This window comes from Aspergillus ruber (assembly GCF_000600275.1).
Source record: "Aspergillus ruber CBS 135680 unplaced genomic scaffold scaffold00001, whole genome shotgun sequence".
Lineage (NCBI taxonomy): Eukaryota > Fungi > Ascomycota > Eurotiomycetes > Eurotiales > Aspergillaceae > Aspergillus > Aspergillus ruber.
The window spans coordinates 887,203-913,579 of record NW_024467297.1 but is presented as its reverse complement, the minus strand read 5'-3'; the positions used below and the strand labels follow the sequence as shown (position 1 = coordinate 913,579).

The window sequence follows — 26,377 nt, the reverse complement described above, 5'->3', positions numbered from 1 at the left end:
GACCGGAAGCTCAGGGCAAGCGTGAAAGATCTTTTCTCCTATCAGAACATTAGCATTGACCTAGACCCAGCGTATTCATAGAATCAACATGACATTGGGGATTGTTCCTGCATCCGCTTCAACTGGTAAAGTAGTGTAATTCCATTGCACACGCTCACACCATTATATCTGTCAGTCCTAGAATTGGAAGTCTCTTAACCATGCTCTCAAATCTCACGTCAAAGGCCATTGTCGGCACAGACGTAGCACATCACATGATGCATGACATCATGTGATTGGCAAAAGAGAAAGAAGGGACACATCTTGGAGCTCTTCATCTCACGTATTTACAAATCGTACAAACTAACTGAGGATACAATTGGGGCCTTCTATCATATCCCTCACATTTAGCGTCCGTCAAAAAACTGCTGAGAAAAGAAAAAAGATACATCTGACTTCTCGCAAGGATATAGAATAACAGAATCAACATATCATCCGAGACGAGTTGATATTCAGCAGGCTACGTTGACGAGTTGAACACTATCATGAAACGTACCCTGGATGCAGACGAGAAGACACTAGGCTCCCCAGAAAAGAAAGAATGCAACGAGAGAAACAGAAAGCTGCCCACCATCAACAGCCTGAAAGCCCCTGTCTCTCCTCCAAGACGACTACCTCGCCCTGATAAACCACATCCAACTACACTGTCAGTACCGCAAAGAATCACAAATAAAGCTACGACTAGCACGAGCTCAACGCCAAATTTAGCAGCAATAGAGGCCGGCCAAGTCGAGGTCAAAGATCATCTGAACATATTCTCCACACGTCTAGGCCAGTGTATTCGCCCATCAACATCCTCCGACATGCCTCGTCTTCAAATAACAGACTGGGCGAATCTATACCGCCGCAATGAAAATCCTCACGGAAGACATTTCGTGGTCCATCAACATGATCACCCCATATCAGGACCACATTATGATCTCCGACTGCAGTTCTCAGAGGTCAGCTCTGTTAGTTGGTCGGTTATGTATGGATTACCGGGTGATCCGAATAGTCGAAGGTTGAATCGGAATGCGACAGAGACGAGGGTGCATTGTTATTGGGTATGTTTTCTTTTTTGGAACATTTGGGTTAGGCTGATGTATAATGGTGTAGAATCATCTCATTGAGACAGCGAGTCCGAATACGGGAAGTATGGTTATCTGGGACACCGGGGAGTATGAAGTGCTGCCCTATCAGATAGAGTCGAGCATGCCAGAGACAGATGACTCTCGCTCTGTGAGTTCGGAAAGTGATGTTCCTGTGCAAGAGCATAAGAGTGAGAGTGAGAAGCTTATGGAAGCATTTCATAATGTAGGTTCTAGTCATTTTTGCCTGTTATCATCATGTGTTAATTACTAGAAGCGCAAGATTCGGCTACGACTGCACGGAACCCGTCTACCTCCGAACTACACAATCATCCTACGACAAGACAAAAATACGCACCAAGCACCACTCCGAATATCTCAGAAACGGCGCAGACGCACTCAGCCTCGACTACAGAGTCAACCCACTCTTACCTCTTCCGATTCCTCTCTCTCACCATCGCCATCATCCAAACAAATAAACAAATCATCAACAACACAATCCAATCCGGAGCCTTCAGAATCCAACACAAAGGCCGACTTAGATGACGAAAAAGCCGACTACTATATTCGCCTTAATAACGCGTACCCCGGGTCTACAAATACTATCGGCTCTATCCATCAACGACGATGGTTCATCGCGCTGGACCGTGTTAATTCTGGGTTCGAGTATGAGCCGGAGAAGAAATGGTGGGTACAAACGAAGGATCCAGATACGGGAGAATTAATGGCCTTTAAACCATTCTATGTTAGAGGCCCTGAGATGGAAAGAAGTGTGGTTACGGGGAGGTCAGGGAAAGATGTGCTTGAGGATGAAGAAGTGCAAGGGTTTATACCAAGACGGGGATGGAGAGCTGTGTTAGAATAATGAACTATTTTATGATAAATGATCTAATATGCCTTCAGTCTACTATAGTCTATAAATAAAGTAATCAACCAACATAAACCTGCACAACAGCCTCATTACCCCACCCGCTATCCAACCCCATCCCCCTCCACGCACTCAGCACATCAACCGCCAAAACCCTACTCCCCTCACCCCCTTCCTTCCAAACGGTCCTCCTCGGCACCGCCCTCCCAGAAATCATCACCATAAAGTTCCGCGCAATACTATGATCCTCCAAATCTGAGAAATAAATCCCCAACGTCCCCAGCGCCTTCAGCGCAATGTCGAATCGCAACCGTCCGTTCTCCACGATAAACACATCGTAGCTGACTATCGCCGCTGCGCCAGTCATTTTACCGAGTAAGCCTAGGACAGCGACGTGCGTGAGGTTAGTCGTGCCGGAGCCGCAGCCGCGACTTCCACGTAGTGTGAAGGAGTGTGTGGGGTAGGCTGTCAGAATTTCCCAGCCCTTCTGGCCTAGTTCGGCCATGACGAGGGAGTTTTCATCGGCGGGGTGCATGGGGTTGCTGACGCGGCCGCTGGTATGCGCGCGGACGACGTACCGCCCGTTAGAATCCTCGTGGATACCCGGGAAATCTCTAAGACAGACGAGTTTGCATGATTCCGAGTCTTGCATGTTGAACAGGCCAAGGATACCGCTTCCCGTGCGTGCTGCTCCTGTATATGTGCCTACGGAGAGGACATGACCTTCGTTGTAGTCATGGTACATGTTCATTGCGCGGCCGACGATGCTGGGGCGGAGAATGACTGTTGTGCCGTGGGTTGTTGGGGCGGTCATTTGGTTGAGGACGGCGAGGTCGTGTTTGCCTGGTTCATCAGTGATGTAGATAGGGCCGCCGGAGACGCAGCGCGCGGCGGCGTGGAAGGAGGCGTAGGGGTGAGAGGTTTGGAACATGTCCCAGTCTGGGAGGACGTTGAGGAAGCGGGTGAGGAGGGTGTTATGGGCGTTACAGAAAACGTGCCATGGGTGTGAGGTCTTGATTGCTGGGAAGAAGTCGTCTGAGTTGCGGAGAGGAATGGCAGGTTTACTTGTGGGGAGTTGAGAGTGAAATATTGCCTGGGGAAAGGTTGACATGCAGGAGATGGATCTTGTGCTGAAATGTTTCAGGGATGCGATGGACCAGGCGTCTTGGTAAGAGGGGATGAAGCGGCGGCGGTCTTCGGGAGTTGCCAGTAGGTCTAGGAAGAATTGGGCGTCTGTTTTGACGGAGTCAATTCCGACGGAGGTTAAGTAGGAGTAGAACTCGTCGTAGAAGGTTTGGATGTCTTCTGGTTCGATGGCGAGCATGATGCCGTTATCGAAGGCGTGGGGTAGTGGTGCTCCGGCAGCTGGGTCTTTGATTTTGACTTCTTTTGTCCTGAAGCGCTGGGCGAGGTCGCCATTAGGGGAGATACCGCCCCAGTATCCGAAAAGTGCATGCCAGACGGCGATGTGCTCGATGCTTGGTTGACGCTGTCGAATGGCTTGGACGGTTTGTCTCAGTCCTTCTGGGAATGCGCGAGGGTTGCCCTCGAACTGTGTCCAACGCCTTTTAAACTGCGAGTCGCCTTCGTTGTCCAGGGCTTGCCAGTTATCATCGATGATGAGGTTGACGATCTTAATGCCGTGGGCATTCAGCGCGTCTAGGGCATGCAGGATCTTTTCCTCTGTCAAGTTCTGGCCCAGGCCATTCCAAGTACAGTATGTCAAGCCGTCGTACCACTCCGTTAGCCACTGCACTTTGGGGTCTTTTTCAACCATGACAAGATCGTCTCCGGTGGGCGATGCCGCGCTTGAAGGACGTTCTTTCTCCTCTAGCTTTTCTTCGCCCTTCTCGTCCTTTTTCTCCTCGCCCTCTTTCTCCTGGCTAGCGACCTGGACTAGCTTTCGTGCTTCATATATCACAGCACCCATAGCAACTTCAAAATCATAAGCAACAGCAGCCAGAACCTTAAACTTGGTCGTTTCCGTGTTGTCACTCTGAGCCTTGATAATAACTTCCCCCTTCTCACCGGACCGAAACAGCGTCAATATATGATCAACACCAGACACACCCAGAAGGACAAGATGCGTCCCATCTGTCCGCAAAAACGAACACAAAACCGCATCTTCTGTCAACTGGAACGTCTTCCTCCCATGTCTCGGCCCCAACCACGGCGTCCATATCCGCACCAGCGAGAAATTCCGCACAACAGAAGACGGCACACCAAGAATCGCTTCCTTGATCGTAGACTCTGTATCTGCAGCCGGAGGCACACTCCCAGATACCTGCCACAGCACCGAGTTAACAGCTTCGCTCACACGCGACTCAACCTCGACCTCTGACGAAAGATTCTCGAAGTACTTCCCCAATTCGCTTCTACCTCCGGATGACGATGATGATGGTGTCGAGTATGACTGCGATGTCGTGTACGACGGTGTCGGCGCTGAGTACCAGGACGGAGTAGACTGCGTCCCCGACGTACCCCCACCACCAGCACCACTAGCACCACCCGCAGCAGCAGTATTAGCAGTAGCAAGCGCACTCTGATCCCTCGGGGCAAACACCAACTCCCCATGCCTAACTTCCTCCGGCTTTTGCTGATTGGCCCATTGCCAGGGGGCATTGGGGCCGGAGCGGTACTTGACTGTGAACTGCGCGTAGCCGCCCTGATTGGGTAGGGTGATTTCCTCTGTGAAGACGGAGCGGTAGAAGTTGTATTCTCCTTTTGGGGCGTTCAGCATTGGGGCACTGGTTGTGGGGGCTTTGCGGAGAGGGAGGGATTTCCATTCTGGGGCGCTGCTGGAATTGTTGCTGCTGTAGGCTGTGGTGGTGCTGGTAGCAGGGGTTGTGGTGATGTTATGCCAAACCTCAGCCTCCCATGGTTGTTCCGGAAATGAAATGCTTGATTCGATTACAACGGTGAATCGGAGCTGTTCATGTTATTACTTTCCCTCTAGATATGTGAGGTGGGAAATGAACTCACTGTATCATCCTTCTCCAACTCCAAAGCCTTCTGGATCCTCTGCGGACACGTTACCTGTCCCAGCGGTGGGAAACAAGATACTCGAGCAAAAAGACTCATCTGTGCTGGACGGATGAAGCGTAGCTGCGATGCTGGTTTCTTCTGTTGTTTTTGGTTGGGTTGAGGCCCAAGGATGGGGAGGGAGGCCGGTTCGGTGGTGTTGACCTGCATCAGGGGCAGTTTTATGGTTTATATGGGAGTTTATTTTATATATAGCAAGGATTAAAAGGGTAGACAGACGGAATCTATAACAGTGACGAGAGTGTAGAGATGTCCGAATGATGGTGTTGTGATGCATTTTGGTGGCGATGCGGGGTTGTACTCCTGCAGGTGAATTGGTATACAGAGACCGTGACTGTTTACATGTAAAAGTATGTTTATTATTCGTAACTATATACTCATGACATTAATTCACCGCAGGTTATTTAGTTGATCTTGATGGCCAACTTGCCAAAGTGCTTTTGAGCCCACTGCATCATTGTTAGCACATACCCCGCATGCAGCAGATCTAAGGAGACTAGACTCACCATGTACTCATAAGCCTCACGGACCTGCTCCAGAGTAAAGACCTTCTCGTCAACCACCGGGCGGATGTCGTTGGCCTCAATGGCCTTGACCATGTCGTTCATCAAGGCCTTGCTGCCAACGTAGACACCCCGCACGGTGCAGATGTTGCTCAACGAGTCCAGGATGCTGGGCTGGCCCTGGGGGTCAACACCACCAAGGAAACCAATGATGCTGATCACACCCTCGAACTTGATGGCCTTGAAACTTTGGGCAAGAGTGCCAGTGCCGCCAACCTCGACAATGTGGTCCACACCCGCGTTGTCGGAGGTGAACTTGCGGGCCGTCTCGCCCCAGTTGGGGTCGGACTTGTAGTTGATGATGTGGTCGGCACCGAGCTGCTTCAGCTTCTGGGCCTTCGCTTCCGAAGAGGTAGTGGCAATGACGGTCGCACCGGCGGCTTTAGCGAACTATAATCAGGAAGAAACCCGTGTTAGCGAATTGGCGTAAATGGAATGCGGAAGTGAGCTTACCTGCAACGCGAACATGCTAACACCACCAGTTCCCTGCACCAGGACAGTCTCGCCCGGCTTCAATGGCTTCAGACCATACAGGGCGTTCCAGCTGGTAAGAGCAGCACAGCTGAGAGTGCTCGACTCGAGGTAGTTGAGGTTCTTGGGGCTCTTGACGAGGCCGTTCTCGTTGAAAACACCATATTGGCGCAGGGTACCGTCAATGACACCACCGAGACCGGTCTGGGCAGCGGGAATGTCGATGGGACCGTACTGGTGACCTTGGTTGAACAAGGTAGCCACTTTATCACCCTGCTTGAATTGCGCGACCTTGGGTCCGACTTCAACGACCTCACCAGCACCGTCGGAACCGGGGACGACAGGGAAGTTGAGGGCGAAGGGGTACATTCCCTGGAGAATTGAACATGTTAGTATTCTCAAGGGTGTCGATTAAAAGTGCTATAGCAATTGACGCACCTTGGGAATGATCAGATCACGGTAGTTCAGCGAGGCCGCGTAGAACTTGACCAACACCTCATTCTCGCCGACCTTGGGGACGTCCGCTTCACCAAAGGTAAGGCTGTCGAACCCGTTCTCCTTGTCCAGGACGGTCCATGTTTGTGTCTTTGCGGGCGCCATTGTTGTATGTATCGTAGTTCTCCGTGAGGAATTGTAAATTAGAAATTTGCAGCGGTGAACTCGGTCTCAACTGAGGGGCATCTATGTAACCTTTATACAAACCCCACCCGCAGTGACGATATGCTTATTAACGCCGAAGCTGGTCCCCGAGTCATTCCCGATGCTGTCTTGGACTTTTTTGGCAGTGTTTCCAGGGTGATCATTCTTCAGCATTAATAATTGACCCGAGGGCTGCTTTTTCCATGCGTTTCGGTGGTCAGTGGGCTCTGAGAGAACTCCGAGACTTTCCCTGAATCAGGTATGGAGGAAACGGGGGATTGGCTTCCTGTATGAGTAGTCGGTACTCATTGGCCGATCTCGGTGAGGTAGAGCTGCCACTATGACAGTTGAGCGTATTCTGTGAGTACTCCGTAGTCTTGGGTGACGGCGAATTACCAGAAACGGTATATCGTTCCTGTTTAGGTTTAGCGTCCCATTGTCGCTTGGCATCGCTGTGCGTGCTCTATAAAGTCGCCCTCCATCGCTGCTTCAACTTCAACCAATTTTCTATCGCCTTTCGCCCCTGCCGCCTATGACTTTGGTCAGGCGTTTTTGCTATTAATCCTCTGTCTAGTTCCCCTCATTGCGCCACCCCCTTTTCGCAGAATGCGGTCATAATCATCCTAAAGCTGCAGTCTGGCACCAGTGTGGTCCCCCACTCATGTTGAAAAGCTCTACTAATGGAGAACGATGTTTGACATACTATGATTCCCTACAAATCGAATGGTCCATCATAATTCTCGTCATGTCATTGTCAAGCCCTTCATCTTGCACTGGCTGCGCGTCCCCTGGTGGATCAGTTTTCTATGAATATCATTGTGCCATGTTCATGCCTACGTACAATACTACAACTGGTTGCCTTGTTCAAAGAACGACCTGTTAGTTATTGTGTTCCATTGTTAGCGCAGCGGCATTGGCCACCTCCACGTTGGCTTCATTCTTAACTCCTTTCCTCTGAGTTCTGGATGCACAGACAACAACTCAGCCGTCCATGTCCCGCAAGTGAGAAAGAATTGATTGGCGTATAAGGACAGGTTGAACTGTTGATGTGTCACGCTTAAGACTGGCATCCATTTTGTATTGGGAATAGTCGGCAGGAAAAAGTATCCGGCTTCTCTTGGCCTGTGCCGGACAGGCAACAGGGAATCAATTGGCACACAGGAGTAGTTGAAGATGGTAGTTTGTCACCAACTTCACCTCTTGGCTGGCGCTCATCGAATGCTGAACATCTAGAACAGTTTGGTAGGAATAGTGGTCGAGTTCTATTCCTGCATCAGACATGAGTGGGAAATGGGCGGTGCATTGATTCGATTGTATATGACCCTGGATTGGTTGGCAAAGATCGGCTGGAAGGATGAGACACCAATGGTTTCGGAAGAAATTGATCATCTTTGAGTGGTGAAATGAATCAAACTGGATGAAAGCTCGGCACTCCAAGGATCCACCCCTCAAGCCACCTCTACTCTGGACTCAATAATCAATAAACGGTCTGGAACCAACCCACTGTCATCAGGATCCATCCAGGGAATTGGCATGGTTATTGAACCGGATACCACCCGAGTTGGAATTCATACCGGGCATTGTGTATTCAACATATTCTGTGATCAACTGTGCACATAATCTTCCACAGCAAATCACTCATAGCTCACTAGATCCTGTTCACTACTTATTGGCCGGGCGAGCAAATCGTCGACCAAGGCCCTCTAGCTCAATAAGGGGTGAAAATAGCCGTGGTGCATTATCTGTTTGTAGATAGTTGATGAAGGCATTGTAGATCCCTTGTTGTTCAGCTGGACACTCTGTCCAAGTGTCCAGTGAATAAGCTGACAGATAATATATTCTAGTAGCTGATGGTATTGAGTAGTTGCTATTTAACGTCGGTGTGATATCCCGGAGACGGAATATACGACGGGCAGAGCGGAACTGTCTGGCTAGAGCCTGAGGCTATTTATGTACAAGGAGCACCTCCCGCACGGGAGGATGCTTAATAATGAGGCTGCCTGGGTCGGCAATGAAGTCGAGAGGCATAGGGGATCTATCCGGCATTCACCTGTTGTTTCGCAGGGAACAAACCCCGTCCAGGCTCGGGGGAAAACCTGCGAGAGATACTTGGTATAGACAAGATTTGTGGGTGTAGGATCAGGCAGGATTCGAACCTACAAACTGCCTGGTGACGTGCGCGCCGGCAGGCTAGCCAGGCCCAGTGTCTATATCAGAGCCACTGGCCCTTTGTTACATTCTCTCCTATCTCTGTTCCTAGGCAAGGGCGGCAATGAGTCACGTGACAGAAGTGGTACTGTCGGAAATGTGGCTTAGTCAGGGTTGAAAGTACGTATCAAGCGTATATGGTTGAGGTCTCTGATTCTTGCAAAAGTGTGCTATCTAGGATCCTATATACGACCGTAAATACCTTATAGAGTATACTAAGCGATTGTGCGGTTTCAAAAGCAGTAATAGCAGAGTAAATACGCTGCTTTTCGCCATATGATATCAGCAAGGCATAAATCAGGCATCAGTTGGTATTGTTCGGTAAGGAACCTCTATATTCCGACACAAGAAGGAAAGTCACGTGTAGCACCCCGCCATCATTCCTTTTTTCTTGAACACGGCGAAGAATGATGTCTCAAATCGAGATGCTTACTTCCAGAAAATCGCTCTTGCAGCGTACGAATGCGAGGTATGACTGCATTTGCTGCTGATTGACGTAGCTGAATGTGCCTCGCACATGCAGCTGTATCTCCTGCAGCGCAATCGACTGTGCAGTATGCAAATGGGCATGCAGCAGTCTTAGTAGTGTCCAATATCCTTTCACCTTTCATGCCGGTCAGATTTAAGTGATACAGTTTCCATTGAGTTGACGGACTCGAGGATCATAGTAGGGAGCTTGCTACGGAGCTACTAAATCGGACTTGGGTATATTGGAATATCATGATATTGCGGCCCGTCGCAGCATCAATATTCCCAAACAGGAAATATGTTGATAGCACTTCAGTCTGAATATAGCATAATTCATAATCCGAATATACACTTCTAGAATAGAAGATGGCGCAATTGCACCACTGAATGACTCTCCCGCGCTTCAGGGTTTGTTCTCATTCTGATACGACGATCCGAATGAGGGGTCGTCGTCGCGTGAATCTCATCTCTTGTCTACAGCCATTTCTCTTCTTGCACACATCCAGATCGCTTCTACACATGCTCTTCGTATTCGCTATATTTCAACATGTCTACCTTTAAGCTCAACTCCGGATACGACATTCCCGCTGTCGGCCTCGGAACCTGGGTTGGTTACTACTACTTACATGCGAAAGCGACAACTAACCGATTCGTAACAGCTATCCAAACCACATGAAGTCGAAAACGCTGTCGAGCATGCCCTCAAAGCCGGATATCGTCATATCGACGCTGCAGCATGCTATCTGAACGAGACCGAAGTGGGAAGAGGCTGGAAGAAATCGGGTGTACCGCGCGAGGAAGTTTTTGTTCGTATACTGACGGCCAAACGAGTCATACGAAGGAGTCGGGCTAACTCTACCCAGATCACCAGCAAGTTGTGGAACACGCACCATCACCCGGAGAACGTGGAAGAAGCTGTCAACAAGACCCTGAGCGATCTTCAGACGGACTACCTTGATTTATACCTGGTATGTCCTCCCGATATCATTTCGTTGACTTTACCCTGACAACACCAGGTCCACTGGCCAGTCGCATTCGAACACACCAACGAAACACTCACTCCTCTGGACCCAGTCACCAAGCGATTCCATCTCGCAGACGTTCCCGTCTCCGACACATGGGCAGCTCTTCAGAAACTCGTCAAGGCGGGCAAGATCCGCAGCATTGGCGTGAGTAACTTCACTGTTGGCAAGTTGCAGGAGTTGCTGCAGACGGCAGAGATCCCCCCCGCTGTGAACCAGATCGAGGCGCATCCATATCTGCAGCAGCCGGCGCTGTTTCAGTTTTTGAAGGAGAAGGTAAGATGCTCTTAGCGAGAGGACAAGGACGAGGGCTAACGGTTGGTCGTTTAGGACATCCTACCTGTTGCTTACAGCCCGCTTGGTAACAATATCTACAACGCTCCACGGTATGTATCACATTCTCCTACTATAACGGCTCGGCTGACAACATTGGTAAATAGCGTTGTCGATGATTCAACTGTGATAAAAATCGCAAAGAAGCTCGAAAAAGACCCAGCGGCGGTGTTGATCTCCTGGGCCATCCAACGGGGAAGCTCTGTCCTGCCAAAGAGCGTCACTCCGTCGCGGATTGAAAGCAATTTCCAAGGTAGGCAATACAAGCTTTCCTTTCAGATTGATTTGCGCTTGGAAAGAAGTTAAAGATTGGCAGTCTTCACTATTCCCGATGCCGAATTCGAGGCCCTCAATCAACTTGACCGAAACCAACGATACAACTACCCATTCCGCTGGGGAATTGATATCTTTGGAGAGCTTGGGGCCGAAGAAGCTGAGCGACGTGCTGAGGAGTTTGCTGCGAAGCAGAGGGAGAGCTCATGAGCCGCAATATGCATAGCGTAGGGATAAGCGGAGGTATATATCGTTGTCAAATACATGCAATGTTTCCATGAACAATTTATTCCCCGATTCCATGGAACTATAAATCCCATCACATTACATAGACAGAGATTTAAATAGGTTTGCGTGGTCTGAATGTACATTGTATGAATCGCATCTTGCACGGAACCTCATACAAATCCGCACAGAAATTCTCATCCTTTTAAACATCAACGTCGTCAATTGAAACCAGCAACCACCCAAGCTTGACAGTTTCAGCTAGAGGCTCTTTGAATAGGTTTCTATACTCGTTTATTTTACGCCGGAGGTAAAGATAAAATGTCCTCTTCCGTCCAAGACGGCCGAGTCACCAAGCATAAATCGTCATCGCGGCGGTCCTCAGCGCGACGGATGAGCCAATCTAACCAGGAGAATAAAGAACAAAAGAGTATGCTTTCTCCAATCACACCAATTTATTCAACATTTGAACGTTTAATAAATTATGCCGTCTAACACATTCCAGAAACCCAACCTCTCCCCCTAATCGAGCGCACCAATGCCCTCCCAATCGAGCAATTCAGATCAACCTATGCGCCAACGATCTCTGAAACGTTCAAATTAAAGAACCCCACAGAAGAAGCCGAGGATAGCTCTATTCCCGACCAAACCAAAGAACTGGACTACATGCTAGATCTTTACACCGCAAAGACCATCCCCTCCGCGGACTTTGAGGCCTGCTTTGGTCTCATCGAGTTGACTTCTTCAAATGCTTACGATGGGTCTAGTGTGGGATGGTCTCCGTCGAAGAAGCGGAAGGAGATGAAGTTGCCTGATATGAAGTATTTAATTGCGCGCCGGGGGTCTAGATCCGAGGGGAAAGATGAATCTGAGCCTGCCGGGGGGGCGATTTTAGGATTCCTTTCTTTTATGGTTACATATGAAGATGGGAAGGAGGTCATCTATTGCTATGAGATTCACCTGTCACCAGAAGCACGGGGCATGGGGCTAGGGAGACAGTTGATGCTGACATGCGAGAATGTCGGACGGCACGTGGGTCTCGAGAAGACCATGTTGACTGTCTTCAAGTCGAACACGAAGGCAGTGCGCTTTTACGAACGTTGTGGGTTTGAAATCGATGAATACTCCCCACAGCCGCGAAGGCTGCGGAATGGTACGGTGAAGGAACCGGATTATTTGATCTTATCCAAGATGTTGGACAATGATGATCCGTGGGAGACTGATTGATATATATATTTAGGTCTTAGATATATGTATTGGTTAGACCTGTCTAACGTCCTTTCCTCGGAGTTCCGGGTTATCTTGTTCCCATTCCTCTCGGAGCGCAGCAAAGACGGTGTCTGCTAACAAGATCGAAAGCCCCAAACTCCAGACTAGTGTGATGGCGTAGAAAAAGTTGGCGTTCCCGGAACCGGCGTAGATCCACAAGTGATAAAAAGCAGGGCCCAAAAGGGTCGCGTACAACAGCGCGGAGACTGCGAAGAACGTGTAGCGCATCACTGATATAGTCAGTCAACATCCGCGCAGACAGAAACGTGATTCAACTTACAAGAAAAGAGATGCCGGTAAAGTGGAAGGAAAGCGAAATATAGAGATGCGTCCGATATGCTGGGATAAGGCTTGAAAATCGCAAAGATACCCAGGAGCGCAGTAAGGACGAACAAAGGCTGGCGCCGTAACCGTATGGTCAAGCCTCCGACATAGCACGCGAGATGGAGCCAGAAGACACCGAGGAAGAATTCTCGGAACGAGTCAAACATCTCGATAAAGAAATACCACCAGAGACCGACGTTGGGAGTCAAATCTGGAACGAGTAGCTGGAAGCCGTATGTCGCCGAGACAAACTGCCAGAAGTCCCCGACAACAAGACAGGAGATCCCAAGGAGTCCCGCGACGCTTCCTAAAAGAATGCCAAAGTGCTGCACAGCAAAAACTGCTGCATTGGTGGAAACCTTCTTTTTCTGCACCCGTTGATCATAGCACAGAAGGACAACCGGGATAAACAAAAGCGCCGGGTATATCGAGAGGTAGGATGCGAACCCCAAGGCCAGCATCGCATTGACGCTATTTCCGCTGGCAGCATTGGATATGGCGTAGAGGATACCGGAAGTGGTGAAAACATTGGTCGACCTGCTCAAACAGGTTGCAATCGTGAACGGATTAAAAAGAAACCTGAGACCGTTAGGACGCTTCCTTCTTCTCATGAGATGTATAGTCTCCATACCATGCCGCAACTGCAGCCCCGTCATACCGGACATGCTTTCTCAACGATGAATGCAATCTTCCCGAAAGAGCCTGTCCTGAGTCGGATATTGTGACCAATGCGTTCGCGTTTGCGAGATCGACCAGCGAGTAGAAGATGGCTGTCGGTAAAGGGTATTCTCTGGCATTCGGCAATAAGGAGAAGATGGGAAGTAATAGCGGTGCCTATATAGGTATTCAAGGGATTTTGTTAGAATATGACTGCACTGGAGGAAGCAACCAATTGCTGGACCTACCTGGTGGAACACGCCGCCGTCGTAAGGGGAAACATTGCGGGTGTACATGAAGAGGCCTTCCTGCACTATCGCACACGATTAGCATTGCACATCCACTAACAATAGCTCCATTGGGTCAGCACTCACATCGCTTGAAGCTGTTGACCGGCGTAGACACCTCTACTCGTCCCGTCAACAAGTCTGGCAGCGAGGGGAACAGAATCCAAAGCAGCAGTCGCAAGACCAAGGCAGCGCCAAATATGGCCGCCTTTCTGCGATCAACCAGCATGGCGAGTAAATAAGACCAGGTATACTACCGCATCGTATATTCCTATTGCCGTAATCGACCAACGTGGAAGAGTTGAAGCCATCCCCGAAACTGGTCTTCATGATCACATGTCTAGTCTTGGCGCCAAGATAGATAGCACGTGCACGGACCAGTATCCAGCTCCCCGAAGAGAAAAAAAAAGTTATCGAGAAATTTTGGTTATCGCCGATTCTTATTTTTTTCTTCCTGTCAACACCAGTTATCACCACTATTTGTCAAAATGGGAAAGATTAAGAAGAAGGGTATGGGTGACTTCATTCGAATTGCAAAAAATTTCACAATGCTAATCTAATTGCGTCCAGGGAACTCTGGCCAAGCCAAAAACTACATTACCAGAACGCAGGCAGTCCGCAAACTGCAGATTACTCTGCCTGACTTCCGTCGACTATGTATCTTCAAGGGTATGTGATACTGTCTAGTATATGCACTTAGCTTGGAACACTGATGTTGAGACGATGAACAGGTATTTATCCTCGTGAGCCCCGGAACAAGAAGAAGGCTTCGAAAACTTCGACCCCCAACACCACCTTCTACTATACCAAGGATATCCAATACCTCCTCCATGAGCCCCTTTTGGCCAAATTCCGCGACCAGAAATCTCTTGCGAAGAAGATTGCGCGCTCTTTAGGACGTGGAGAAGTTAGCGATGCTTCGCGCTTGGAGAAGAACCATGCTCCGAAACTCACCCTGGACCATGTCATCAAGGAGCGTTATCCCACCTTCATTGACGCTCTCAGAGATTTGGACGATGCGCTTTCGCTGCTGTTCCTCTTTGCAAACCTCCCGTCGAGCTCCCACGTGCCTCCCAAGACCATTGCGCTTTGCCAGCGGGTGACCCATGAATTCCAGCACTATCTGATCGCCACCAACTCCCTGCGCAAGTCTTTCCTCTCGATTAAGGGTATCTACTACCAGGCAACTATCCAAGGACAGGACATCATGTGGCTGGTTCCTTACCGATTCGTCCAGCGGGTGAACGGTGATGTCGACTATCGGATTATGGCCACTTTTGTCGAGTTTTACACTACCCTCCTGGGTTTCGTTAACTACCGCCTCTACTCGTCGCTTGGCCTGAGATACCCACCCAAGTTCGATACCCGAAGTGATGAAAACGGTGCTGAATTGGCTGCTTTCACTCTGGAGGGCCGGTCCGTTGGCAATGTCCCCAAGGCTATCGAAGGGAACAACACAAAGTCAAATGCCCTGTCGAACCAGGTTTCGAGTGAGGTCCAGAGCAAGGTGGACAAGGTCATCCAGGATGCCGGCCTGGATCAGACAAAGGATGAGAAGACCGTCGAGACCACCGAAGAATCAAATGATGCGATCGACAAGTTCGAGCCTGCTGCGCCGGAAGCCGATACGCTCGACCAACCTGACCTGAGCGCAGCCGACTCTGGCTCTCTCTTTGCCCCCTTCACAGTCTACATTTCGAGAGAAGCCCCGAAGGCCCCCTTGGAATTCATCCTCCGTGCTTTCGGCTGTACCCGGGTTGGCTGGGACGCTGTGTCTGGTGACGGTGCTTTCACGCACGATGAGACGGATACCCGTATTACTCATCAGATTGTAGACCGTCCTCCGCTCCCCGAGGGCGCTCTCCCGGCTGCTCCTGCTGCCAAGGATGGTGACGTGCCACAAGTCAAGCCCGGTACCCGGGTTCCCGGCCGTACCTACGTCCAGCCCCAGTGGGTCTGGGACAGCATCAACGAAGGCAGACTTCTCCGTCCCGACCTCTACGCACCGGGTACCACGCTGCCACCTCACTTAAGCCCATGGGTTAAGCCTTCTAGGGTCGGTTATGATCCTAAGGCCAGTCTGGCCGCGCAGGAAGAAGAGGGCGAGGCTGAGCTCGCAGAGGAAGATAGTGGTAGCGACGAAGAGATGGAGGACGAGAAGGACGACAAGGACGACAAGGTTGATGAGAAGAAGAACGGAGATGCCAAGGCCGCTGAGGCATCCGACGATGATGACTCCGAAGAGGAAGACGGCGGTATGGACGTTGACCTTGCCAACTCCGACGAGGATGAAGAAGAGGATGACAGCGAGTCCGCAGATGAGGACTTCGGTGGTTTCGAAGACGATGCTGCTTCCGAGTCCGAAGATGATGAGGAGGCCGCTCGCAGCCGCCACCAAAAGGAACTCGAGGCTGAAGCTGCTGGTCTTCCTTTCTCGTCCATCAATGGTGGCGCGGATGAGAAGGCCAAGAAGAAGTCCTCGCAGGCGAAGAAGATTGCCGCTAAGAAGCGCAAGGAGGAGGAAGAGCTTGAGAGACAGAAGATGATGATGAGTCGCAAGAAGCGGAAGCTGTTGGAGAAGATGATGTACTCGAACAAGAAGCAGTCTGATGAGGCGGCGAAATTGCGGTCGAAGAGAAGAAAGCTTGAGAAGGGAGAGAAGGGAGAGAAGGGCGAGAAATAGATGAGAGGAAAGAAAAGTTAGATTGTTCGTTTTATAATATGTGACCTTATGGGATTTGGAAGCATTCTGGCGTCTGATTGTTGTTTTTATCCTAGACAATGCACAACTATTTAAATAACCAACCGAACAGAATAGCTTTCTTGTTCTAAAGAATGCGATCTCATTGTATCTCCAACCCGAATTCGTCTAGTGTCTTATCGGATGTCAAAGTCACGTGTACCTTATCGATAAGACTCACGTGCCTTTTCGCTGATTTTTGGCTGCTCCAGCTTCTATGCATATACTTCAGTTTTTGATGACCAAAAAAGTTCAGAAAGCCGGGATGTGGGAACAACGAATTAGGTTCTCCTGAGTTCATCATTTATCAGATGAAGGCATCTATGCGAAATCCGGAAAATTCTACCTTCAGACAGCGCTAAACGAGAAACCGACCCGTTTCAGCATACGAGGAATGTCTTCAATCGCAGATGATCAATTCTCGGATCCCCTTAACCCCCCTCAATCTGCGCAACCATTTCAGTCATTATTCGGAGGTCCTGCCAGTCAAGATGTGGATCTGGAACCGTACCCAGAGAGTGACCACGGTGCTGGCACCCAAGAAGACCAAGATGATCTCGACGTTGTCATGGGCGATATACCCACGATGGATGATAACCAGTCTGATGCAACATACCATGCCAGTGATGAAGATGACTCAGATCCAAGGAACGAGGCCAATGCGCCGCCGAAGAAACGCAAGAGACCGCTTGTTGTGGCTAGGTCGATCAGTCCGCCGTCGTCTCCTGAAGAGCGACCTAATAGGTTCCGTGGTCCTGAATCTACATGGAGGAGGTTAACGGCGGAGGAGAGACAGAACGCGCAGGCTCTGGAGACGATTCGTGCTAGGGATCTTGGTGCTCATCTTTACAATTCTTATGCGCTCCGCGTACGGGCCCGTGAAAGAGGACGGATGGCTGGGAAGGAGGATAAGCGAGTGGATGTGACGGAAGCGTTTGCTCCACCTAAGGGATGGGCGGCGTGGCCCATGTCTGCTGATAAGGTGCCTCGAGCGGATGAGCGTTTCAAAAGAGTGGAGGACGCCGCATGGACATTAAGGATCCCATCTGATCCACGGCCTAGTGCTGATTTGGAAGAATCTATTATAGCTATGATGCTCAAAACTGCCAAGGAGAGGTTCGGATCCAGAGAATGGGACCGTAAGCGCACGGTATATCAACCAAGAACATCCACTACATTTCGAGTTGACACCAACGATGAAAGTACGGCTTATGAGGGAAGTGACGGGGGGTACGTGGATGATGAAGAACTTCGTCCCGTAGTTCAGGCGGATGACGATAAATCCAGGCAGCAGCTACGGCCCCTTTCTCGAAACGTTCTCACGCAGTTCGACCAACTTCTGATGGGTCTGCACCATGCGCAGACAGGGGGTGCTCGGGGAGGTGACAGCTCAGCAAGTGAAATGCAATCGGATACAGAGAGTTTGACTTCAAGCAGACCATCACCCAGAAAAATAAATCGTGAAGAGACGGAGGGAAGTCAAACACGAGGTCGGAAAACGTCTCGCCGATCTTCCCAGCATGAAAAGCCTCGCTCTCGCTCTAAAATGCTACATACATCACAATCGCGCGGAAGATCACTTGGCCGAGGATACGGACGATCTACAAGTCGCCTTCGAGGCGGACGCGGTCTCCGCGATTGGAGTGAGGTCTTGGGTGTTGCAGCCATGACAGGCTGGTCATCTGCAGTAGTAATGCGTGCAGCAAAACGGTGCTCCGCGCTATTCGGAGAAGACATGGCATTCCAGAAATTCAACGAGGGAGCAGTGAAACCCGTTGAAGAAGATAACCCGGAAAATGTACAGTATATGGAAAGCGAGTCTGAATCTGAGCATGAACCTGAACCCGAGCCCCAATCCCCTAGATCCCCGCCTATATCTCGACAGTCATCCAAAAATCCACGGTCCAGGGCTTCCTCTATCAGACACGAATCTACTTCCAGGCCTGCTAGTCCTGTGGCTGCTGACAACGCAGCGCGCAAGGGTAAAGGGCAGCATCGCAAGCAGGACTTGGTATGTCCATTCAAATCTTGCCCCCGGCATGTGGATGGTTTTTCACGGACGTGGAACCTGAATCTCCATATGAAGCGCGTACACCCGGGTTACCGTCCGAAGAAACCTGTGTCTATTAACATTGATGCTGGTAATGACGAGCAGTGACCGGCAGCTACTGGGACATGAAGTTCAGATGGGCCGCACAAGCCTCACTTTTTAGCTATGTACATATATTCCTTAGACTGTTGATAGACGAGCTATATAATGAGCTACTTGTATACTACAGAAATACGATGTCGCGTATTGGCGCGTATTAATTGTCGGAGACCACAGGTATTAAAGTAAACTTATTGGCTTATTTTGCCGCAACTGCTGTAATAAAGCTTCTAAATGGCCAATAATGCCGAAAATTAAATTGCCGTACCCGATGTGTATTAGTAATACCATATTGTAACATTCGATGCAACATGGACATACAACAAAACAGCAGGAGAATTGCTCTTTTTAAATGACATGAGAGACGGAGTACTCAACGATTCATCTATCTTGATACGATAGTAGCATTGTGAATGTGTAGCTGCTGCATGACCCAAAATTGACGCGATAAGCTCACTATCATGACGTCGCCCCACGTGACCGCCAGCTCCCCGCTTGGAGTATCGCGATTGAACGCTCATCGTTTCTTCAACCGCCGAAATTCCTCTGGGTCCATCGTCCTTACTATAAATACCCTCCCGATCCTGCTGGTCAGTCACAAAATCACATTTCCTCTCTCATTGTTGCTGTGTAACCTACATCCGAGGGACTTTGGAAGCTCCCCCGCACGGCGAACAATCACCATCTGTTTATCAGCACTGCACTCTCAGTCCTTTATTGGTTGTTGGGAGAAACGTGGAGTGTCAGGAGTTTGATTCTGACAGCATGGAAAGACTTATTCGTCCCGTTGCACGGCAATTGCTGCGTCCTCGACCTCGGTATCCTTTTGCTGTTCCGCCACCGGTCTATGCAAAGCGGCTTTACACGATGGGTCATACTGTGCCTCCGGTAGGTGATTAAGTGCTTGATGGTAGTTACTAGATATGCTAACGATATGCCTGTGGTTATAGTTGAAAGACCAATCGCTTTTCATTCAGAAAGCGTATGTTAATGGAGAGTGGGTGGAAGCTCAGTCTGGGAAGACATTCGAAGTCCACGGTAAGCAGCATGCCCTTAATTCCTGAGCCCCCAGAGAAAAAAAAAAAAAAAAAAAAAAAAAAAATTTATTTCAGACCCTGCATCCGGTAAACTCATTGGAACATGCCCTGAATTCGACACCTCCGATACCCAAAAGGCCATCCAGGCCGCGTCCGAAGCGTTCTCTACATTCCGTACAACATTAGGTCGTGAACGTTCCCGAATGCTGCGTCGGTGGTACCAATTGATGATTGACAATGCGGAGGATCTTGCAACGCTCATTACATGGGAGAATGGAAAGCCATTGGCCGATGCCAAGGGTGAGGTCAACTATGCGGCCAGCTTCTTTGAATGGTTCAGCGAAGAAGCTCCCCGCACCTACGGTGATACTATTCCTGCCTCGGTGCCGGGCAACCGAATCATGACTCTTAAGCAGCCTGTGGGTGTTTGTGGTCTCATTACGCCGTGGAACTTTCCAGCAGCTATGATCACAAGAAAGATCGGACCTGCTTTGGCGGCAGGCTGCACAGTTGTGGTGAAGACTCCTGGTGAGACACCGTTCACAGCAAACGCTCTGGCAGAGCTTGCCCAGCGGGCAGGCATTCCTAAGGGGGTCGTTAACATTGTCACTGCCTCGGCCAACACACCTGAGGTTGGTGAGTCTATAACAACCCACCCCGAGGTCCGCAAGGTGTCCTTCACCGGATCGACAAACGTCGGTAAGCTGCTTATGAAGCAGGCTGCCTCTACTATCAAGAAGGTCTCTTGGGAGCTTGGCGGCAACGCTCCATTTATTGTGTTCGATGATGTCAAGGACCTCGACGCTGCCGTTGCTGGTGCTATCGCTTCCAAGTTCCGCAGCTCAGGCCAAACCTGCGTTTGCGCCAACCGGATCTACGTGCAGAAGGGTGTGTACGAGGAATTCTCCAAGCGTTTCGTCGAGAAGGTCAAGGGATTCAAGATAGGCGGTGGATTCGAAGACGGGATTACCCATGGCCCCGTCATCCACGGCCGCGCTGTCGCCAAGGTTGGCCAGCACGTTCAAGATGCCGCATCGAAGGGTGCTCATGTGGCCCATGGTGGCCAGCAGCTTTCCCAACTGGGCCCTAACTTCTACGACTTGACTGTCCTGACCGGCATGACCAAGGACATGCTGCTTGCCTCTGAGGAAACGTTTGGCCCTGTCGCTGGATTGTTCCCGTTTGAATCAGAGAAGGAAGTCGTCGACCTGGCGAACAGCGCTGAGGTTGGTCTTGCGGGTTACTTCTTCAGCAGCGACCTCAAGCGGATCTTCCGTGTGGCTGAAGCATTGGAGGTTGGTATGGTCGGTGTCAACACTGGTCTTATCAGTGATGCTGCTTCTCCGTAAGTTATTTCTCGATTCTTTTTATATATTCAATTTTGATACTAACCGTTACAGGTTTGGTGGTGTCAAGCAAAGTGGATTTGGCCGTGAAGGCAGCAAGTACGGCATTGATGAGTTTATGGTGGTCAAGAGCGTTACCTTTGGTGGTATGAACGAGCCTTTACAAGCGTAAAGGCATGACTCAGTTTATTCTATGATGACCAGTATATACAATAATATCATGTGATCTAAAAAAAAAATTCATTCCTGTAATATTTGAACACTTTTAAGCTTTTCTCTGCTTCTATGGCTTTCTTACATGCTACAGTAGCAAAACTCCACCGTGACAACCCAAGCCTTCAGCCTCCCTTCAGTCATCGACGCAGATGGGCTACATGAGATTCCCATTTTTCCCTCCGAGGTCAAAAACCTGTAAGACTGGATCGACTGTATAGAGGAGGAACCGGCAATGAACGACCTCTAGGCCTCATCGAAACCGACGTTCCCAGACCTGACCCCGCTAGCCCCAAATTCCACCGATGGACCGTGCTATCGATCAAAGCTGCACTGTGGCTGAAAAGATATATCGAATATAAGATCCTTGATAAGTTGCCAGCCGACGTCGTGCATGCGGATGATGTGAACTGGGCTGTTGAGGCGCTTGTTGAGGGTTCTGGTTCGAGGGGGAGTACGCCGGCTGCATCGGAGCGCAGCTCCTGCTCCTGTGTCTGAGTTGGTGATAGGACCATTGTGCATACAGACACAAGCACGGACAAACACAACCACAACCCGAAATATTGACCCCCCGAATCCAGCCCCCAAACAACATCGAGCCCGAGAATACGCCGCCACCTGACGCCAACTACCAACCCAGACAACCCCCAACGGCAACTGTCTCTGCTGTGACGATCCAGGACACGGTACGGCTGAATGCCCTTATCTATCACCTAGGGCGCGTGGTAACTGGTAGAAGCCTTTTGCGCCGTTGTGGTATTTGGATCCACGGGAGCATGGATTTTCGTGGGAGCAGACGGGTGAGCCGCTGCTGTTTATTTCTATGGAGGTGGGCGCGAATGTGCATGGGTATTCGGTTACTACTGCTCCTACTCAGCCGGGGTATGGATTACTTTGAGTGTACTGATGACTGGGGTATTTGTTAAGCTTGCTAAGCCGCGTGTATGAGTTCTTTCATGGCAAGGTTGCGATATCTGATAGTAAGGCTAGCTACACAACAATATATTATACTACTCCGTAATAGGTTAGTCACACCTGCTATTATTGAAAACTTGAAACATTCCATTCCCAAAAAGAAACGCGTAGTCCGCCGTACTATAATTACTCCAGGCTATTCCAGCTGTAGCAGTTCGTCCGTAATGTCCGTGCTGCTACGCCGTCATGACTAGTCCACAAGGCTGTGGTTGATCTTTATATAGAGACCCACTGATGTTGACGCGGACTATCATGTCGATCGGTGACGGGCTGCATAGTTGACTTTTTTGGTATCACACTACGAATGGGATATTTTGGGCTGATACTTCGTAATACGTAGTAAAGCAGTGCAAATTTCTCTCTATCTCGTTAGGGATTGGTATATGGCTGAAAAGATTTATGCTCGGTCTTCCCTGGTTGCAGTATATATAAAGACATCACGGATAATCCCCAAGCTTGCGTTCATGTAACTCAGAAGTCAGATTGCTTCTGCGCGATCCAATCTCATCCTGCTTTCCGAAAAAACCATTTATTGCGGTGAATTTTAACCTAAACTCGCCATAATCTGTCCCTTTGCAGGGCATAGAGTCATGTTATTCAACATCTGTTGAGTATCGTCATTTTAGAAACCCATGTGCATGCTCTTTGCCAGATAAATCGCGTGGTTTTATCTTTCGTTTTTGAAAATTAAGGCACGGAGGACCAAGGACCATTGACCGTATGGTGTGGAAGCCGTTTGTAGGAAAAATGCTCTAGTGACATTTGTCCCTCGGGGTCCACTGGTCACGAACTGTACATGAAAACAAGCTGTTTTAACCTTTGGTCTCGTTTTATTACCGTGCACACAGCAGTTCGCACGACGGAGACTGTTCAAATGGACTTGCTTGTCACAGGAAAAATTACACACTCTCGCAAATTCGTATGATGCGGTCGTTTCCACTGATATCAGACTAGCTGTCTACGTATAGAGGTATCTGAACACTTGTTTAATCACACATCGACAGAATGATCCACCGGGCTTCTGCTTGTGTAGCCATTCCTTGTGGCGAACGTGCACGATCTGGGGTATTATTAAACTGGGAGAGCTCTTTTCTGAAATTCAAGTCTTCCCATGCAACCAGTAAATACCTTCTATACTCCTTAGAGCTCAAATAAACCAACGGTTGACCACTGACGGGGAGGTGAGTAACCTTCCCTCAGACTTGACTGAACTAATTCGAACTAAGCGGAGCTTAGGACGGTGGACTGTCACGGTTGTTTTTATGCAGCAGGAGGCATTTGAAAGACAGCCGAGATAGCCTCGCAGTTGACAAAGCGCCAGCGCAGAGGCAGCTGGCAGGGTTGGTGCTAGTTTCCGCAGATTAACCTCGTGGCTCGCTCAGGCCTAGCAATCAACCATCCTGCTTCTAGGTGTCCAGTTATTCAGCTGCAGCCATGCCAGGCTTTTTTGAAGCCCAGGAGCTATCGTTTGCACTCACGTTTTCTGCGTGGGGATGGTGCGGGTTATAATAGACTAGTTCGGTATATCTGGACAGCATGACTCTCGCACCCCGTCACCTTTTCTGTAGGGCTGAATCAATACGAGACGGGTTTCGGGCTCGAACGTGAACCTGGAGAGCAAACGCAAGTGTTTCTGAATCCATGCAGCATGGGACATGCGACAGTCATGCTTAGTGAGGAATGTACAAAACGTCATGTCTTACCTGGTGGTATACTTGGAATGTAGCGCAGTGAATCTGGTGCAGCTGTGATGTCAGACGATGAATTGATCTTTCATCGTTGGCTCTACTCCAGTTTGGCTCCGCCCCAGGGAACCTAGGGAAAATGCAAATTTCGACCCCACTGGCTTTTGCAATGTCCTAAACAGGTCATCTTGGTAGTACTTCTGTATCAACCACATTGCTCGGATATGTATCATAGGTTGCGCGATTTGTGCACGGATATTCCAGACGGATTAGATAAAATAGAATAGAAGCTCATATTCTTAGATCATGATCCTTTCCAGTTATCCTTGAGTTATCCTTGAGTTATCCTTGAGTTATCCTGTTGGAGGGTGCATCTCCGGAGAGGATCGACTGACATTTTGGCCCCTCGAGGGATCATTGCTTAGTGTCATAGCGGACAAGGGAAGCCTAAGCAATATTCTACTGAAACATGCGGTAGAGAGCACTCTAAGCGAAGGTGGAATTGAGATCTTCGTCCTTTGTGTGATAGAGTCGACGTGACAAGGCAGATTCCCAAACGGGTAAACTATGCCAATTCGGGCAACCAACACAGTACCACTTGATTAGGCATAACATTTAAAATGGCCCCAGATGGTGTTTGGAGTATTTCCTTGATTAACGCAATGGGGCTGGGGATACGTAAGCATTTTAAACCAAGTAAAAAAGCCCTATGAACGGCTCCGTGCCAGCCCCGCTAGCAGAGTTTTCGACAGAGCCTCAAGGCAGCTGTATACCACTACGTATGCCGGCGATCTTTATTATTGGTAGCAGCCCAAGCACGAACAACTGTTTGATTGCCAAGGTTGGCGGTCAGCATGCCACGCAATTACACTACTGACACCTGCATATCCCTCCCTCAGTCCACCTGCTCTGTACACCCTCTCTTAGTCTATTGTTCCAAGGGAAAAGTAAGGTGAAAAAAGCAAGAAAAAATAAATAATTAGTAAGCGGACCAGCCGTCAAGATTCTTGAATCGACCCAATCACGGGAAGCACAGCCCTGCCAGCCACCCAAAATAGAAGCACGCGTGGCGTAGCACCTGGCGCTCCTTGTCATTGGTTGATATGGCCTGCGCCTCCGCAAAGGAAGGGATGTGGGGCTTATGCCGATCAATCGGGCTGGCAACAGTTAAAACTCATCCTCGCTGCTGTTGTTTCTCTCTCATCCATCTCTCTCTCTATTCAGAGTCATTCTTGTCTAGTCGTCTAATCCTATACAACCGCAATCATGGGCAAAGTAGGCCGTGCTTTCTGCATCTTCACTCCCTACGTGCTCACCATCGCATCGTTAGTATGCATTATTATGGTGGGCCTGGGCTGTACCAACTCTGGTTCTTCCACTCTCAACGACCTCTACTTCTTTAGGGTATGTTCTACCATCTCCGTCTGAGAACGACAGTCACTAATAATGCCCAGGCCGACCTGCAAAACTTTACCACCTCATCGGAAACAGAATCAAAAGTATCCTCGCTTCTCAGCGATGCCGGTGTCGATGTTTCCAACTCCAACCTGTCCTCCATCATGGACAAGGCTTCCGACCAGCTGAACCTCGCTGATTTCTACACCGTTGGCCTCTGGGGCTACTGCGACGGAAATGTCACCTCGAGCAACAAATACGACACCTCTTCGTGCTCCAAGCCCAAGGCCGCTTTCTACTTCAACCCCTTCGAAGTCTGGGGTCTGCAGAGCACCGGCGTCGAGAGCCAGCTTCCCGACGGCATTGACAAGGCCTTGTCCACATACAAGAGTGTTTCCAAGTGGATGTTCATCGCCTATATCATCGCCTTTATCGCCACTATTGTCGAGCTGGTCGTCGGTCTCTTCGCCATCTGCAGTCGCTGGGGTAGCTGCATCACCAGTCTGATTGCCGGCGTGGCGTTCTTCTTCATCGCAGCCGCTTCGGCCACCTCCACGGCACTCTTCGCCGTCCTGACCCCCATGTTCAACGAGGAACTCGGCTCCTACGGTATCAAGGGCTCCATGGGAAAGAACATGCTTGCAACCACCTGGTTGGCCGTCGCCTTCTCTCTCGGCGCCAGTCTGTTCTGGGTCATCAGCTCGTGCTGCTGCTCCGGCCGCTCGCCTTACAACCACAAGAAGGACACCTCCGGTGGTATCACGGCCGAAAAGGCTCCCTACACCTACGAGCCTCTTGGTCCCCAGGGTCGTTCCACATCCCCGTACGGTCCTTACTCTCACGACACCTCGTACCCCCCGCCTCCTCCCACCCACGGAAACGCGAACGCTTACGAGCCTTTCCGCCATGCTTAAACATGACATTTTCCTTTTTCCGCTTATATTCCAGCGCTGAGGTCTTTCGCTTAATAACAGACCTGCATTAACGAGTGGACGAATTGGTCGGCATTTATTGTATACTTATTGATTTTTTTCTTCTTTTTTTTTTTTTTTTTTTTTTTTTTTTTTTTTTTTTTTTTTTTT

General features: G+C 49.7%; 10 protein-coding genes across 10 annotated transcripts in view; 7 read left to right on the top strand and 3 right to left on the bottom strand.

Annotated features, from left to right (window-relative positions):
* Nucleotides 1-524: 524 nt before the first annotated feature.
* Nucleotides 525-1,971, top strand: EURHEDRAFT_398869 (uncharacterized protein; the record flags this gene model as incomplete). The annotated part of the gene is made up of 3 exons (XM_040779878.1): nucleotides 525-1,082; nucleotides 1,135-1,332; nucleotides 1,381-1,971. The coding sequence occupies 3 exons, from the start codon at nucleotides 525-527 to the stop codon at nucleotides 1,969-1,971; spliced, it is 1,347 nt and encodes a 448-aa protein (XP_040643393.1).
* EURHEDRAFT_382762 (putative raffinose synthase protein Sip1) lies at nucleotides 1,945-5,397 on the bottom strand. The gene is made up of 2 exons (XM_040779550.1): nucleotides 4,957-5,397; nucleotides 1,945-4,903 (listed from the first exon to the last, which is right to left on the bottom strand). Exons 1-2 carry the CDS (start codon nucleotides 5,164-5,166, stop codon nucleotides 2,036-2,038), a joined length of 3,078 nt encoding a protein of 1,025 aa, XP_040643392.1. The 5' UTR covers nucleotides 5,167-5,397; the 3' UTR covers nucleotides 1,945-2,035.
* EURHEDRAFT_407695 (zinc-dependent alcohol dehydrogenase family protein) lies at nucleotides 5,357-7,042 on the bottom strand. Its single transcript, XM_040780633.1, has 4 exons — nucleotides 6,489-7,042; nucleotides 6,033-6,422; nucleotides 5,523-5,969; nucleotides 5,357-5,465 (listed from the first exon to the last, which is right to left on the bottom strand). The coding sequence occupies exons 1-4, from the start codon at nucleotides 6,648-6,650 to the stop codon at nucleotides 5,421-5,423; spliced, it is 1,044 nt and encodes a 347-aa protein (XP_040643391.1). The 5' UTR covers nucleotides 6,651-7,042; the 3' UTR covers nucleotides 5,357-5,420.
* Nucleotides 7,043-9,912: 2,870 nt separating this feature from the next.
* Nucleotides 9,913-11,203, top strand: EURHEDRAFT_445808 (aldo/keto reductase; the record flags this gene model as incomplete). Its single annotated transcript, XM_040783552.1, is given in 7 exon segments — nucleotides 9,913-9,972; nucleotides 10,025-10,171; nucleotides 10,229-10,333; nucleotides 10,382-10,663; nucleotides 10,718-10,773; nucleotides 10,828-11,021; nucleotides 11,037-11,203. 7 exon segments carry the CDS (start codon nucleotides 9,913-9,915, stop codon nucleotides 11,201-11,203), a joined length of 1,011 nt encoding a protein of 336 aa, XP_040643390.1.
* Nucleotides 11,204-11,539: 336 nt separating this feature from the next.
* Nucleotides 11,540-12,445, top strand: EURHEDRAFT_511888 (N-terminal L-serine N(alpha)-acetyltransferase NAT4; the record flags this gene model as incomplete). Its single annotated transcript, XM_040786010.1, has 2 exons — nucleotides 11,540-11,648; nucleotides 11,724-12,445. The coding sequence occupies 2 exons, from the start codon at nucleotides 11,540-11,542 to the stop codon at nucleotides 12,443-12,445; spliced, it is 831 nt and encodes a 276-aa protein (XP_040643389.1).
* On the bottom strand, nucleotides 12,056-14,043 carry EURHEDRAFT_407692 (GPI-anchor transamidase subunit GAB1). The gene is made up of 5 exons (XM_040780632.1): nucleotides 13,843-14,043; nucleotides 13,717-13,781; nucleotides 13,443-13,645; nucleotides 12,768-13,390; nucleotides 12,056-12,717 (listed from the first exon to the last, which is right to left on the bottom strand). Exons 1-5 carry the CDS (start codon nucleotides 13,982-13,984, stop codon nucleotides 12,479-12,481), a joined length of 1,272 nt encoding a protein of 423 aa, XP_040643388.1. The 5' UTR covers nucleotides 13,985-14,043; the 3' UTR covers nucleotides 12,056-12,478.
* Nucleotides 14,044-14,195: 152 nt separating this feature from the next.
* On the top strand, nucleotides 14,196-16,611 carry nop7 (mRNA-binding ribosome synthesis protein NOP7). The gene is made up of 3 exons (XM_040779549.1): nucleotides 14,196-14,265; nucleotides 14,326-14,424; nucleotides 14,487-16,611. Exons 1-3 carry the CDS (start codon nucleotides 14,244-14,246, stop codon nucleotides 16,436-16,438), a joined length of 2,073 nt encoding a protein of 690 aa, XP_040643387.1. The 5' UTR covers nucleotides 14,196-14,243; the 3' UTR covers nucleotides 16,439-16,611.
* A 127-nt stretch (nucleotides 16,612-16,738) lies between these two features.
* Nucleotides 16,739-18,757, top strand: EURHEDRAFT_407690 (uncharacterized protein). The gene has a single exon (XM_040780631.1). It carries the CDS (start codon nucleotides 16,890-16,892, stop codon nucleotides 18,651-18,653), a length of 1,764 nt encoding a protein of 587 aa, XP_040643386.1. The 5' UTR covers nucleotides 16,739-16,889; the 3' UTR covers nucleotides 18,654-18,757.
* Nucleotides 18,758-19,117: 360 nt separating this feature from the next.
* EURHEDRAFT_407689 (NAD-dependent succinate-semialdehyde dehydrogenase) lies at nucleotides 19,118-21,293 on the top strand. The gene is made up of 4 exons (XM_040780630.1): nucleotides 19,118-19,532; nucleotides 19,595-19,682; nucleotides 19,757-21,026; nucleotides 21,082-21,293. Exons 1-4 carry the CDS (start codon nucleotides 19,410-19,412, stop codon nucleotides 21,197-21,199), a joined length of 1,599 nt encoding a protein of 532 aa, XP_040643385.1. The 5' UTR covers nucleotides 19,118-19,409; the 3' UTR covers nucleotides 21,200-21,293.
* Nucleotides 21,294-25,119: 3,826 nt separating this feature from the next.
* The window catches only part of EURHEDRAFT_26813 (SUR7/PalI family protein), a 1,503-nt gene continuing 245 nt past the window's right edge, over nucleotides 25,120-26,377 (top strand). The window contains exons 1-3 of the mRNA XM_040778152.1: nucleotides 25,120-25,175; nucleotides 25,231-25,304; nucleotides 25,355-26,332. Coding sequence (XP_040643384.1) covers nucleotides 25,242-25,304; nucleotides 25,355-26,209 — 918 coding nt within the window. The 5' untranslated portion in view covers nucleotides 25,120-25,175; nucleotides 25,231-25,241 and the 3' untranslated portion in view covers nucleotides 26,210-26,332. The remainder of the gene's footprint in view (nucleotides 25,176-25,230; nucleotides 25,305-25,354; nucleotides 26,333-26,377) is intronic.

Bases quoted from the DNA above. Each gene is read 5' to 3' on its own strand.
- EURHEDRAFT_382762 (XM_040779550.1), bottom strand. From the start codon at position 5,166: ATGCAGGTCAACACCACCGAACCGGCCTCCCTCCCCATCCTTGGGCCT. The intron at 4,904-4,956 runs GTGAGTTCATTT...TAACATGAACAG, and splicing joins AGTTGGAGAAGGATGATACA to CTCCGATTCACCGTTGTAAT.
- EURHEDRAFT_407695 (XM_040780633.1), bottom strand. From the start codon at position 6,650: ATGGCGCCCGCAAAGACACAAACATGGACCGTCCTGGACAAGGAGAAC. The intron at 6,423-6,488 runs GTGCGTCAATTG...TCAATTCTCCAG, and splicing joins GTGATCTGATCATTCCCAAG to GGAATGTACCCCTTCGCCCT. The intron at 5,970-6,032 runs GTAAGCTCACTT...TCCTGATTATAG, and splicing joins TTAGCATGTTCGCGTTGCAG to TTCGCTAAAGCCGCCGGTGC.
- EURHEDRAFT_407692 (XM_040780632.1), bottom strand. From the start codon at position 13,984: ATGCTGGTTGATCGCAGAAAGGCGGCCATATTTGGCGCTGCCTTGGTC. The intron at 13,782-13,842 runs GTGAGTGCTGAC...CGTGTGCGATAG, and splicing joins GGTCAACAGCTTCAAGCGAT to TGCAGGAAGGCCTCTTCATG. The intron at 13,646-13,716 runs GTAGGTCCAGCA...ATACCTATATAG, and splicing joins ACGGCGGCGTGTTCCACCAG to GCACCGCTATTACTTCCCAT.
- nop7 (XM_040779549.1), top strand. From the start codon at position 14,244: ATGGGAAAGATTAAGAAGAAGG. The intron at 14,266-14,325 runs GTATGGGTGACT...AATTGCGTCCAG, and splicing joins GGGAAAGATTAAGAAGAAGG to GGAACTCTGGCCAAGCCAAA. The intron at 14,425-14,486 runs GTATGTGATACT...GACGATGAACAG, and splicing joins TCGACTATGTATCTTCAAGG to GTATTTATCCTCGTGAGCCC.
- EURHEDRAFT_407690 (XM_040780631.1), top strand. From the start codon at position 16,890: ATGTCTTCAATCGCAGATGATCAATTCTCGGATCCCCTTAACCCCCCT.
- EURHEDRAFT_407689 (XM_040780630.1), top strand. From the start codon at position 19,410: ATGGAAAGACTTATTCGTCCCGTTGCACGGCAATTGCTGCGTCCTCGA. The intron at 19,533-19,594 runs GTAGGTGATTAA...CTGTGGTTATAG, and splicing joins TGGGTCATACTGTGCCTCCG to TTGAAAGACCAATCGCTTTT. The intron at 19,683-19,756 runs GTAAGCAGCATG...AATTTATTTCAG, and splicing joins GAAGACATTCGAAGTCCACG to ACCCTGCATCCGGTAAACTC.